At 50.3% G+C, this 14,175-nt stretch overlaps 1 protein-coding gene across 2 annotated transcripts; it reads left to right on the forward strand.

Annotated features, from left to right (window-relative positions):
• Positions 1-6,887: 6,887 nt before the first annotated feature.
• Cxxc1 (CXXC finger protein 1) lies at positions 6,888-12,436 on the forward strand. Of its 2 annotated transcripts, none has more exons than XM_021214211.1 (15): positions 6,888-7,227; positions 7,921-8,039; positions 8,144-8,244; positions 8,525-8,760; positions 8,849-9,037; positions 9,378-9,404; positions 9,481-9,726; positions 9,891-9,998; positions 10,146-10,330; positions 10,607-10,814; positions 10,890-11,000; positions 11,284-11,333; positions 11,439-11,535; positions 11,754-11,906; positions 11,984-12,418. In XM_021214211.1, the coding sequence occupies exons 1-15, from the start codon at positions 7,225-7,227 to the stop codon at positions 12,128-12,130; spliced, it is 1,980 nt and encodes a 659-aa protein (XP_021069870.1). In that variant the 5' UTR covers positions 6,888-7,224; the 3' UTR covers positions 12,131-12,418. The 2 variants fall into 2 exon arrangements, with proteins under 2 accessions (XP_021069870.1, XP_021069869.1); XM_021214210.2 differs by having other exon boundaries at positions 6,903-7,227; positions 9,891-10,010; positions 11,984-12,436.
• The last annotated feature ends 1,739 nt before the right edge of the window (positions 12,437-14,175 follow it).

Below are 14,175 nucleotides of genomic sequence, written 5' to 3' on the forward strand. Positions count from 1 at the left end.
ACATGGTGGCTCATAACCATCTGTAACAAGATCTGACGCCCTCTTCTGGAGTGTCTGAAGATAGCTACAGTGTACTTACATATAATAAATAAATAAAATCTAAAAAAAAAAAAAGAAACCTCAAATGAAGCCCACTCCAACAAGGCCACATCTCCTAGTCCTTCTCAAACAGTGCCATTCCCTATGACTAAGCTTGGTCGGGATGGGGGGGGGGGGACATGTTTATTCAAACCACCACCTTCCAATCACTGGCCCCGGTAGGTTTGTGATATCGTAAGGAAGTGATTCCAGTCCAACTTCAAAAGTCCCCATAATCTTTCATAGTCTCAACACTGTTTTAAAAAGTCTAAAGTTCAAAGTGTCTGAGACAAAGAGCAGTCTCTGAACTGTAACCCCCCATAAAATAAAAATAAAGAAGAACAGATCCCATACTTCTCACATATAATGACGCAGAATACACATTGCCATTCTAAATGAGGGCATAGTGAAGAAATATTAGATCGAAGCAGTACCTAAAACCAGCTGGAAAGAGTCCAAAGTATGCATCTCCATGTTCTTCAAAGCTCCAACTCCTTTCAGCTTTTCTGACGGCAACACACTTCTCTCTCTTGAGCTGGTTCTACACCCGGTCTGCAGCTTTTCTTGGCAGGGAGTCCATGACTCTGGCATCTCCAACATCATGGGAACTCTAACCTGATCCCGGATTCACCTGCACAGCTTCACACAATGGCCTATGCAGAGGCTACCCTGCCACACGCATGCCTGGTCTCCCAGCCTTTCCTAAACCTTGGAGGGCGATTCCATAATCCCTTGCTTGTATCTTGACTCTAAATCCAGAAACATGTGGCTGAAGCTGCCAAATTCTTGTTGGGGGGGGGGCTGGAACATGGCTCCCTTGTTCAAATACATTTTCATCAGCTTTCTGTCTTATATAGGTTCCTTCACTGCTTAAACTTTTATTTCACTCCTTTTTACAATTCGGAAGCTTAGGTAGGTGGGGTCTTGCCTGAGGTCACCACCTAATTAGTGTCATTTAGCATCAGGCTTTTCCTTACCTTTTTTTTTTTTTTTAATCTCTGTGAGTGAGTGCTGGACGTAGCTGCATTATACTGCCTGGTGCTTTTCTCTTCAAACTGTACATTTTTAAAAAGAACTCTCTTTGCCCCTTTTCATTATAGATCTCCATAAGAGGAATTGTTAATAACCACATGACAGTCAATACTTCTTGAAATCTCCTCTGCCAACATTAAAACACAACTCATCTATTTAGTGTCAGGCTGATTTTTAGGACAAGGACAAAACCCAGACATATTCTTTGCCATAATATAACAAGAATGGTCTTTAGGCCATTTACTAATCTTCCTCTCTGAAACCTCTAAAGCCAATGTATATTACTCTCAGCACCATTGTCTTCACTAGAATGGCCCAAAAATCCCAGCATTTAAAGCATTCAACTGCTTTCCTAATTCAGAGTCCCAAAAAGCAGCATAGTCGGGCCTGCCCGAGCAATACCATACTTCTTGGAACCAAAGTCTATCTTCGTGACTATTCTATTGTTGTGAAGAGAAAATGACCAAGGCCGACCCTGCTTGCTCTGGCCTAAAGATTTATTTATTATTATATCTAAGTACATTGTCAGGCCTCATTACAGATGGTTGTGAGCCACCATGGGGTTGCTGGGATTTGAACTCAGGACCTTCAGAAGAGCAGTCTGTGCTCTTAACCACTGAGCCATCTCTCCAATCCCTCTCTCACAGTTTTGGGGGGGGGGGTGTTGAGACAGGGTTTCTCTGTGTAGCCCTGGCTGTCTTGGAACTCACTCTGTAGTTCAGGCTTTCCAGCCCCCCTCTCACACTCTTAAAGATGGATCTTATGGAGGCATTTTGTCAGTTTAGTTTCCCTCCTTTGAGGTGACGGTAGCTGTGTCAAGTTAACATAAAACTATCCAGGATATCCCGTCTCAGGGACCTTCAGTGGTGGACTGAAGTGGAAACGTAAGGGTTCTTTGAAAGTCGATTGGATGTTTTGCTGGGGCAAACATTTGAAAGTGGACACAGGTGTGAAAGGCTCAGGCAGACTCGTGAAAGAACGTGTCCCTGAAGCAGACACAAGAATGTGGATGTTCCACTAAGACAAGCATGTGAAAGGACATGTGATGAAGTATTCTTTGCTAACAACACACATGTATTGGTCAGCCTTACATTGCAGAGTTGAGTGCATTTGTCGGGACTCCATAGAGAGAAACACACCAAAAAACTTCTAGTGGTATGCTGCAGTTTCTTTGCCGCTTCTGCAGACTCTGGCTGATTGGATGTACATGCTGAGGCAAGACCCTTGTTGAGGCAAGACCTATGCTAAGACAAGCCACGTGAAGGACACATGATGTCTAGAAGATATAAATAGGACTCCACAGAGTGACGGAGAGAGAGATTGGCTTGCTGGTACAGCTAGCTGTGCAATGCTTGTGAGTCTCTCGTCTTCGCTGATCTTTGCTTCCCAGAGAGAGGCACAGCTGAGAATTTCTCCTGGCATCCCTCCGGGTCCTTCCTGGTGACTGGAGCAGAGGCTGAGGCCTGGCTGTCTCTGCTAGGTTGTGTCACTGCTGTTGCTAACCCGACTCTACCAAACTAGACTGCTGGTGTATCCGTAAAGTGTCTGCCAGTGTATTGAGCTGCTGCTGCCTGCTAACCTGTGAACTGAACTGCTGGTTTTTAGACAGCACAGATGGGAGTTCTCCAAAGAACCTTTCTGTTGTGTGTAGATTTTTGCTACACCTCCTTAGTTCCAAACAGGTCCACTTTCCCCCGTATCCTTTCTTTTCCACTACCTCTGGTGGGTGGTGGGCTACAAGGGAAGTTAAAGCATTTAAGAACCATCACTTAAGAATTAACATTTCAGTAGACTATAATGTCAAAGTGTAAGATGAATAAACTTTTTCTTCCCCAACTTGCTCTTTGGTCATGGGGTTTCATTGCAACAATAGAAACCCTAAGACACGGGGTTTCTGAGAAATGCGGGGTGTCAGCTTTGTGTTTCCTCATGGCCATCAGCCTTGGCTAAGCTCTGACAGTCATTCAAGGATCTCTGCTGCTGTGCTGCCATCTTAGGGTCCAGCTGTGTGACATAGTTGGTGCCTGGAACCCAACTGGAGTCCTCTGTAAGAACAAGAAGCAGTTATAACTGCTGAGCCACTTCTCCAACCTCACAAACAAACTTGTAAAATCTTGAAGGAAGCAAAACAAGTAACTGGAATAAACCACACCCCAAAGGCAGCCAATCAGAAGCTACCCCAATACCCCGGTTTCCGGCAAGGGCCATGAGTCAGCATGTTTTCAGGCACCACCCCCCCCCCCCCCCCCGCAAAGGTTCTGCAATGTCTTCAGAGCCCCAGCCAATCCCAGAGACATCCCTAGAGATAGCCGACCAATCAAGTGAAAGGACATCTACCCCCACCCTGCGATTCCCCGATTCTGCTTTAAATTATGCCTGTGAAGCACACGTTTGTCTTCCATTCTGAAAGTGGGTGGACCCCTGCATGCTGGATTTCTGCAGAATAAACACTCTTTGCTGTTGGATACTATTTGAATCTGGGCTATCTCTTGTCAGTGAATCATGGACCCTTGCAAAAGCAAATAACTCAAAGCAAGTTAGTCTACAGCGCTTCTTCAGGTTTTCCTCTTTCTCATTTTTCCTTTTAATTCCACAACCTGCCAGGGGATTGTCAAGTCAGGAATAAGTATGGAGCTATGTTAACATTTAATGCAGTTGTATTTAGAATAATCATTTGAAAATGTTGTCAGCGTAAAAGTCAGGTGTCTCACACAATGGTGCGCAGAAAAGAGCTTTTCCAAGCCCATAGTGAGAAGAGCTGCCAGGAAACACCAAGTTTAGTTGTCCAGATGAAGTATTGGGATATGGCCATGGCCATGAAGGAGTGGAGGAATTAGTTTTCTCTCTCTCTCTCTCTCTCTCTCTCTCTCTCTCTCTCTCTCTCTCTCTCTCACACACACACACACACACACACACACACACACACACGCACGCACACACACAGCTGGGGACATGGTCAGTTGTAGGAGGCTTGCTTGGAATGTGAACCCTGAAGCTCTGGGTTCACAACACCCCAGCACATGCCTCTGATCCTAGCACTCTGGAGGTGCTAGGACCCCACACCTTAATGCAACTGACACCAAAATAAAAACATCATTCAGGCCTTGGAACCCAACAGGAACAAAGACCTAGTCCCCGTGCCAAAACAGAAACAAAGGCTAAGTCATTAGCTGGGGTGAAGCTGGGAAAGTCCCTAAATGTGCTAACCTTGCTTTTGGCCTCTGTAGTGCTGCTTCTTGCTAACTAGTCTTGTTAACTAAAGTGTGTCAACCTGGGATGTGGTTTTTGTGCTTAAAAGACCAACAGCAGTGAGGTGTGGGGCTACATGATTTGGGAAAGTCTCTTGCAGCCACCGGCTGTAAGCAGACTTTCTAGTCAACTTTAAGAATGTCTGTGTACGATCTCTGGTGGACTTACCATGTGACAGAAGTGGAAGTTTAAAGTCATCCTGAGCTAAAGAGTCTATCTCAAAAAAGCCTAACAAAACAGAAAAAGAAATGCATAAAGTGTGAAATGCTGTGACATTATGCTGCAGCTTATAGAGCTAAAGAAAAAATTAAAGTCAGTTTAAGAATTATTATGTTTTTTTGCCCAGTGGTGGTAGCACATACCTAATCCCAACACACAGGAGGCAGAGGTAGAGGCAGGCAGATTTCTGTAAGGTCAAGGCCAGCCTGATGTAGAGTGAATTCCAGCAGAGCTAAGGCTGTACCTAAACCTTGTCTCGAAAGAGAAACCCTGACTTGAAAGAGAAACCCTGTCTTGAGATAAAAAAGAACTATGAGTTTGTAATTTTTTTTTAATTAAGTCTATGTGTGTAGTCATTCATGCTCGTGTGCGCACAGTGCCCTTGGAGACTAGAAGAGAAAGTAGGCTTTCCCTGGACCTGGATTTACAGGGTTGTGAGGGGCCTGATGTGGGTGCTGGGAACTGAATTCATGTCCTCTGTAAGAACACTCTTAGTCCCTGAGCTATCTCTAGACCTCACTATTTGTCCTCTCACCCCTCCTCCCTTCCACTCCCGTGTGTGTGTGTGTGTGTGTGTGTGTGTGTGTGTGTGTGTGTGTGTGTGACTTTACTCTAGCTCTAGCTTTAGTGTGGAAGTCAAAAACCACTAAATATGCCGTTGTCAGTCCTCACCTCCTGTCCTCCTGTATGAGTTCTGGGAATAGAACTCTGGTTGCCAGGCTGGGCTACAAGGGCCTTTACTGGCTAAGCCGTCTCACTGGCCCTACGAATTTTTATCATCATTTGTTTTTGTAATACAAGGAGTCGAACTAAGGCTCTGCATGCTTTTACTCGGGAATTACTGGACCTGGCACCTTGTTTTCATTTCAGGGATATGCAAGTAAAACTGCAATAGTGGGCAAGAGAGATGGCTCAGCGGCTAAGAGCACTGACTGCTCTTCTGAAGGTCCTGAGTTCAAATCTCAGCAACCACATGGTGGCCCACAACCATCCGTAATGAGATCTGACGCCCTCTTCTGGTGCATCTGAAGACAGCTACAGTGTACTTAGATATAATAATAAATAAATCTTAAAAAAAAAAACAAACTGCAGCTGGGCGTGGTGGCGCACGCCTTTAATCCCAGCACTTGAGAGGCAGAGGCAGGTGGATTTCTGAGTTCGAGGCCAGCNTGGATTTCTGAGTTCGAGGCCAGCCTGGTCTACAGAGTGAGTTCCAGGACAGCCAGGGCTATACAGAGAAACCCTGTCTCAAAAAACAAAAACAAAAAAAAAAAAAAAACAAAAACAAAACAAAAACAAAACAAAAAACAAAAAACAAAAACCCTGCAATAGTACTGGCTTTTAATTAATTAATTGGGTTTTTTTTTTTTTTTTCGAGACAGGGTTTCTCTGTGTAGCCCTGGCTGTCCTGGAACTCACTGTAGACCAGGCTGTCCTCAAACTTAGAAATCCACCTGCCTCTGCCTCCCAAGTGCTGGGATTGGAGGCGTGTGCCACCACTGCATGGCAGTACTGGCTTTTATGAGCTAGCTATACACCCATTTCTCTTCTTTCTTTTCCTCTTTTCTTTTCTTTTCTTTTCTTTTCTTTTCTTTTCTTTTCTTTTCTTTTTTCCTTTTCCATCTTATACCAATAGGGCTTCAAAATTGTCCAAGCTGAACTTGAACTCCAGGCAGACCTTGTTAATTTGCATCCTCTAACTCCAGCCTTGGCAGTGATGGTATCACCAGCATGTGCCACCATGACTAAGAAGTTTTTAAAAAAAAAAATTCTTTTTAAGTCAGATGTGACCGCACATGACTTTAATCTCAGTACCTGAGAGTGAGAGGCAGGTGGATTTCCGTAAGTTCGAGGACGGCCTGGTCTACACAGTGAGTTGAAGCACAGCTAGAACTAGAGAGACGCTGTCAAAAAAAATAAAAATAAAAAAGCGCGAGATCAAACTGGAAAACATGATGGGGGAGGCAGATCAAAGTGGAGAAACAAGTGGGGCAGGTACTGACACCGTATTCATTTTCCCTCCGGAGGCCTGGCATCCCATTGATAAGCATCATCGAAGGGCAGGTTGGTTGCAGGAATGAATGAAACACACCTAGGCAGTAACAGGATTATCCTGTCTGTGGCACCAGCAGTCACAGTCCGGAGTCAAACATCCAGATGGCCACGCCCTTCAGGAGCGGTGATCCGGAAGCTACTATTCGTTGCCTAGGAACGCACGAAGTCCACCTGATGACGCTCAGCGGCCGACGACGTCTGCGTCGCAACGTCGAAGCAAATGCGGCCATATTGCCCTCTGGCGGCCACCGTACGGACTTGGCTGACAAGGTGGCGGCGCGCTCGGAGGACCAGAACTGTAGGCGCGGCCATGCTTCCCGGAACGTATGGTCTCTGCTGCCTTACGGACTCGATGGTCAAGATGGCGGCGACAGAGAGACATTCGCCGCTCTAGGTGGGCGACCTATTTGTTTGCCGCTAAAGCCGGCGCGCCGGGCGTGAGGAGTAGAAGAGTGCGGGGCCGCGGAGGCGGGACCAGTGGCGGAAGTAGTCGCGGGCGCCTTTGCTCCCGCCGCGGACGCTGCCGGGGAGCTCGTTCGGCTTCGCGGGTTGCTGCGCGGGGTCCCGAGCGGGCGCTCTGTGAGCGGAGATATGGTGAGTACCGGGTCGGATCGGGGTTCAGAGGCAGAGGTCGGGGGGACCGGCAACCGCTGCCTGTTGGCAGGCGCACGGGGTCCCCGGCGAGCTGTGTGCCCCGTCTCCCGGCCGGTGAGTGAAGGGGTGTAATGAGGTTGGAGGTGAACCATCAGGGAGTTCTTGGGTGATCCGTTGTAGGTTGGGGGGAACCCATCGTGGAAGTTCAGTGGGGACTCCAGATGGCAGTTTGGTGGGAAACCTTCACGCGAAGTTCCTTCGTCAGAGAGATAAGGACTTGGCCACGAATGTATTTGCCCAGGCTCTGGAGAACCGTCGTCGGGGGTGGGGTCCATGAGCTAAGTTGTAGACACTTGTGGGAAGCCGGCATGGGACGACAGCCGGGTAAATTAAAGAGTGCTATCCGCGTAGAACTCTTTAAGGGGGACACAGTGTGGTAAGTGTATGGGATGAGCAGTCAGCGTGACAGGATGCTTGACAGGATGGGTGTGTGTGATGGGAGGGTCCGAGTGATGGAGAAGCGTAAGGCAAAGTAATGAGGCCCAGGGTTAGGTGAGGAAGAGGGAGTGGGTGAACTAGAGTAGAAAGGCTAATGGGAAGTCCAAAGACACAGTTGGAATTGGTGGTGAGCCGTGGTGAGGCTGTAAGGCGGGAGGGGGACTAAAGGAGCCTTCGTGGGGGTGGGTCTCCCAGGAAGGAGATGGCTCAGACCTGGAACCTCCGGATGCCGGGGACGACAGCAAGTCTGAGAACGGGGAGAACGCTCCCATCTACTGCATCTGCCGCAAACCGGACATCAATTGCTTCATGATGTGAGCCAGGGAGAAGCGGGCCGCGGGGTTGATGGCTGGCGGGGTTGGGCACCCCTGAGGAGGCGTCCCCCTCACGTCTCTACCACTTGCTCTGTCACATGTAGTGGATGTGACAACTGCAACGAGTGGTTCCACGGAGACTGCATCCGGATCACTGAGAAGATGGCCAAGGCCATCCGGGAATGGTACTGTCGGGAGTGCCGAGGTGAGGCCTGTGCGCGTGGGCAGGGAAGGAAGTGGGCTCCAAGAGATGAAGAGGCGCTGTCACGGGAGGGAGCCTGGGTAATGATGGTGTGCGGTGCGGCCAGAGTTATGAACTGGAATGCCAGGTCCAATGCGAGCAGTTGTGGAGGATCCCAAAGGAAGGGGCAGCTCTCCTGTAGTATGAGCCAGACAAGTTGGCGGGGCAGGAAAAGAGAAAGAGGTTCTGGGACCATTCAGATCCCTCCCACAAACCCACCCTGGCCCCACTCTTTGCCTCACAGAGAAGGACCCGAAGCTGGAGATTCGTTACCGCCACAAAAAGTGCCGGGAGCGGGATGGCAGTGAGCGGGCCGGCAGTGAGCCCCGGGATGAGGGAGGAGGGCGCAAGAGGCCGGCTTCAGATCCAGAGCTACAGCGCCGGGCAGGGGCAGGGACAGGGGTTGGGGCCATGCTTGCTCGGGGCTCTGCTTCGCCCCACAAATCTTCTCCACAGCCCTTGGTGGCCACACCTAGCCAGGTGAGTAGCTGCAGTGCCTGGGGTGGGGGAAAGTTCGGCTTTGGGCCTCATCTCTGACCTGAGCTCTACTCTGGATGTTGTCTCCTAGCACCACCACCACCAGCAGCAGCAGCAGCAGCAAATCAAACGGTCAGCTCGGATGTGTGGTGAGTGCGAGGCCTGCCGACGCACTGAGGACTGTGGCCACTGTGACTTCTGCCGTGACATGAAGAAGTTTGGGGGCCCCAACAAGATCCGGCAGAAGTGCCGGCTTCGCCAGTGTCAGCTGCGGGCACGGGTGAGCATGGACAGAGCTGGGAAGGATCAGATAGGAGAGCATGGCAGGGAGGCCCAAGTAGGGCTGCTTGAGCTACAAATGAGAAAGTGTAGGTGGGGGTGGAGCTTGGTTGTATCCAAGTGGGTGGGAGGGGCCTAGCAAGTTCAGATGACAGCTCTGGAGGGGAGCGGGTAGATTTAGGTTGCCTGGCATGCCAGGGCACAGCTGGGTATGTCTTTGGGGGGGGGGGGGATGAAGCTACCTTTGTTAGACCAGGTGAGGCAAGGATAAGTAGATGGGGCTAGGACAGGGCGGCCCTCCATTTTCCTGGGGCTGACCTAGGCCTTCCTCCTGCGCACAGGAATCGTACAAGTACTTCCCTTCCTCGGTGAGTCCAGTCCCCCAGGGCGGGGCAGGGCTGCGGGCAGGGCGGTCAGGGCCAGTCCTGAGATTCTGCCCCGCAGCTCTCGCCGGTGACACCCTCAGAGGCCCTGCCAAGGCCCCGCCGGCCACCACCCACTCAACAGCAGCCACAGCAGTCCCAGAAGCTGGGGCGTATCCGTGAAGATGAGGGGACAGTGTTGTCATCAGTGGTTAAGGAGCCACCAGAGGCTACAGCAACACCTGAGCCACTTTCAGATGAGGACCTAGCACTGGACCCTGATCTGTACCAGGACTTCTGCGCTGGGGCCTTTGATGATCACGGCCTAGTGAGTAACGGGCTCCTTCTGTGGTGGGGGAGGAAGGGGAGAAGGCGAGGCCGCAGGGTGGGGCAGGGGACAGGGGGCAGAGGGCGAACAGCCTGCTTGGGGTGACTGAGCAGGTGGGCATGGCCCTGAGGTGTCAGGTGGGTCAGTGCACGCCCTGCTTGCAGCCCTGGATGAGTGATGCAGAAGAGTCCCCGTTCCTGGATCCCGCCCTGAGGAAGCGGGCGGTGAAGGTGAAGCACGTGAAGCGCCGGGAGAAGAAGTCCGAGAAGAAGGTGATGGAGAGGGTAAAGCGGGTGTCAGAGGAAGAGGCTGGTGCAGGGAGGGAGATGGAGACGGAGCCAGACACGTGCGGTGGCGAGGCAGCCGGCGTCTGAGGCTGAGCTCTCTTGAACCCTGACATGACATGTCTTGCCCTCTAGAAGGAGGAGCGGTACAAACGGCACCGACAGAAGCAGAAACATAAAGACAAATGGAAACACCCAGAGAGGGCTGATGCCAAGGACCCCGCGTCTCTCCCGCAGTGCCTGGGGCCTGGCTGTGTGCGGGCCGCCCAGCCTGGGTCCAAGTATTGTTCAGATGACTGTGGCATGAAGCTGGCAGCCAAGTGAGTCTCTCCCGGGGCACTGAAGGGGGTCCGGAAGGAAAGTGAGGGTATGGCCAGACTTTGCCTCCATATATCTACAGTTAGTTGTCTATGTACTAGTCAGTCAAACCCCATCCGCATAGGAAGCCGCTATTCAGTCACCACCTGCCCCTCCCCCTCCCTTCAGTCACTCAGCCTTGCACCTGTTTGGGTGGTCCATCCTTGTTCCCTGTCCCTTGGTCAGCTCACTCACTGCTTCTGGTGCCTCTCTGCCTGCTCTTCTCTCTCTCCCTGCAGCCGAATCTATGAGATCCTCCCCCAGCGCATCCAGCAGTGGCAGCAAAGCCCCTGCATCGCTGAGGAGCACGGCAAGAAGCTACTTGAGCGGATCCGCCGTGAGCAGCAGAGTGCCCGCACCCGCCTTCAGGAAATGGAGCGCAGATTCCACGAGCTTGAGGCCATCATTCTTCGCGCTAAGCAGCAAGCTGTGCGAGAGGACGAGGAGGTAAAGAGGCAGTAGAGTGGGTAGGACCCAGTACGGAGTCTTGCCTGGCCTCATCCTGCCTTTCAACCTATGCAGAACAACGAGAATGACAGCGATGACACAGATCTGCAGATCTTCTGCGTCTCCTGTGGGCACCCCATCAACCCACGAGTTGCCTTGCGTCACATGGAGCGTTGCTATGCTAAGGTCAGGAGGCTGTCCTAAGAGCGGATAGTTCAAGCCGGGCGTGGTGGCGCACGCCTTTAATCCCAGCACTCGGGAGGCAGAGGCAGGCGGATTTCTGAGTTCGAGGCCAGCCTGGTCTATGAAGTGAGTTCCAGGACAGCCAGGGCTATACAGAGAAACCCTGTCTTGGGAAAAAAAAGAGTGGATAGTTCAGGGGTGTCTGTGGGCCCACAGGGGACAAGTTCGTTGCTTGGGTGGCATGAAAGGGTGCCCAATGTCCTTTTCTTTGTGTTCATCCCTGCAGTATGAGAGCCAGACGTCCTTTGGGTCAATGTACCCCACACGCATTGAGGGGTGAGTAAGGCTGCCATGTGGAGTTAGGAGAAGGGTGGCTGGGGTGGGGCCTTGGATGTGGGCCTGGAGCTACTCAAGGCCCCCCACCTCCTGCTGACCTCCCAGGGCTACCCGACTCTTCTGTGATGTCTACAATCCTCAGAGCAAGACATATTGTAAGCGGCTCCAGGTGCTGTGTCCTGAGCACTCCCGGGACCCCAAAGTAAGGTTTCTCCTCAACCCCCCTGCAGTCTGTCCTACCCTGCTCCATGTCACACATCCATTTGTTCTTTTCCTCCTCCTCCCTTCTCTTCCTGTTAGCTTTGCCCCTCTCTTTACTGTTCGCCATCTCCCATTCCTACCCTTTGGTCTCCTTTTCACTCTCCTTCAGATTCTCCACTCCTCCTCACCTAACCACACTGACCCTTGGTGTCTCTGCAGGTGCCAGCTGATGAGGTCTGTGGGTGTCCACTTGTACGTGATGTTTTTGAGCTCACAGGTGACTTCTGCCGCCTGCCCAAGCGCCAGTGCAACCGCCATTACTGCTGGGAGAAGCTCCGGCGTGCAGAAGTGGACTTGGAGCGTGTGCGGGTGGTAGGTTTAACCCTGGGTGTGACCAGAGTCCCGGGCTCCAGAGCTGCTACTCATGCTTCCTTTCACTTCCTTGGCAGTGGTACAAGCTGGACGAGCTCTTTGAGCAGGAACGGAATGTGCGTACAGCCATGACCAACAGAGCAGGGTTACTTGCCCTGATGCTGCACCAAACGATCCAGCACGATCCACTCACTACTGACCTTCGCTCCAGTGCCGACCGCTGACTTCACCAGCCCAGAGCCTCAACCCTGCATTCAGTTAGGGGAGTGGCCCTGCACTGCCAGCTGTCTGTGCCTCCATTCCTGTTTATTCTGATGCCCCTAGTTTGATCCTCACCATCCGAGTTTCGGCTTCCGTTTGCCCTTCTCAAAGGGGTCTCTGCTTTCCCTATGTCACTGTCTGTCTCCTCTCTCCATAGTCAGTGCTGGGGTGAGACTCAAGTCTACTCATCCTTGCCTATACCCACCCCACCCCCAAATACAGGTTTTGTTAATAAAAATTTGAACAACCAACAAGGATATCTCTCAATAGTCTCCACTGTCAGTTGTGGTCCCAACCCCTGGACAAGGTAGAGGTAGGTAGTATAGCAGTACTCCAATCAGGCTGCGGTAAATGTGCAGGCTGGGAGTATTGAGCAGACCCATCCTGTCCTCCCTTTGGCTGAGTCTGACCTCACATGAGGAAAATCCACTGATCTGTACTCGGCCCCTATCTTGTTATAATGGTATCCTGTCAGCATTGCTAAGCAGGCTGTGGTGAGTGAAGCTTGGGAGGATGGTTGTATGAAGCACACAAAATGGAGTTAGCTAAAGCAAAATGGGACCAGCTTGGTTTATTCTCCACTGGTCTCACATAAGTCAAAGCATTGACTCATCATCTTTGGGTGGCTCAGAGTTGTACTAGGCCCTTATGAGCAAGGCTATTGTTTAAGGAAGTTTAACAACTAGTTGATTAAAGCTGGAGGAGTAGAAGTCTAGGAGGAGAAAGGGAAATTTGAGACCCATATATAAGGACTACAGTCAAACCAGCAATGAGACCAGGAACTGTTGCTCTCTCTTCTGATGTTTATTAAGATTTTCTTTGACCTTTTAAAAATTGTTCTAGGGCTGGAGAGAAGGCTCAGCAGTTAAGAGCACTGATTGCTCTTCCAGAGGTCCTGAGTTCAATTCCCAGCAGCCACATGGTGGCTCACAACCATGTGTAATGGGATCTGATGCCCTCTTCTAGTGTGTCTGAAGACTGTGACAGTATATTCACATATATAAAATAAATAAACCTTTAAAAAAAATTTTTAACTGGGCAGTGGTGGCGCACGCCTTTAATCCCAGCACCCGGGAGGCGGAGGCAGGCGGATTTCTGAGTTTGAGGCCAGCCTGGATTACAGAGTAAGTTCCAGGACAGCCAGACAGAGAAACCCTGTCTCAAAAAAAAAAAAAATTATTAAAAAAAAAAAAAAGCGTCTTAAATGAGGACGGATCAATACACCTGCATAGAAACCACTAGCTTTACCCAAGAATCCACATAGTTCTCCCCAAATCATAAACAGTAAATATAGCCCCTCTAACTTTGTAGAACGCAGTCAGAGAGATTTCAACCTGATTGTGAAGCATTTCAATGGAAGGCTGTAGCTGTCCTATATCACCATGGGTTTTTTGAGTTACCTGTGACATTGCAAGTTCACCTCCTACCAAGATAATAGTCATTAGGGCTTCTGTTCCAGCTCAGCTGTCTTACTAGGGTAGAGGTCAGTAAGAGCCTCTAGCATACGGTGGTCTGGAAGCCCAGGAGGAACATGCTGTGAGCACTCTTGGGCCTTTGTAAGTGTACACCTTGAAGAAACACGAACAGTAGCACACAAGGTAAGGTGACTGCAGTCTCTGAGGCCATGTGCTTTTCTGAGCACAGAAGTACAGGTTAACCGGGGTCCCTGCAGTGCCAAGTAGGCTTTTGGATAGGACAGGCTGAGGGTGAAAGTATACCGCAGGATTCTAAGAAGGGAGTTTTTATAAATTATAGTTACTGTCAAGCATGAAGCATTGCCTATGAAATCTGAGGTTAACTGTAGGGTTAACCTTATGACAGGTCATTTGTAACAATATTTTAATATATATTTTTAAGATTTATTCATTATTATTTTAAATAAGTACACTGTAGCTGCCTTCTGATGCAGAAGAGGGCGTCAGATCTCACTACAGGTGATTGTGAGCCACCATGTGGCTGCTGGGATTTGAACTCAGGACCTTTGGAAGAGCAGTCAGTGCTCTTACCC

The sequence above is a fragment of the Mus pahari genome, chromosome 15 (assembly GCF_900095145.1).
Source record: "Mus pahari chromosome 15, PAHARI_EIJ_v1.1, whole genome shotgun sequence".
Lineage (NCBI taxonomy): Eukaryota > Metazoa > Chordata > Mammalia > Rodentia > Muridae > Mus > Mus pahari.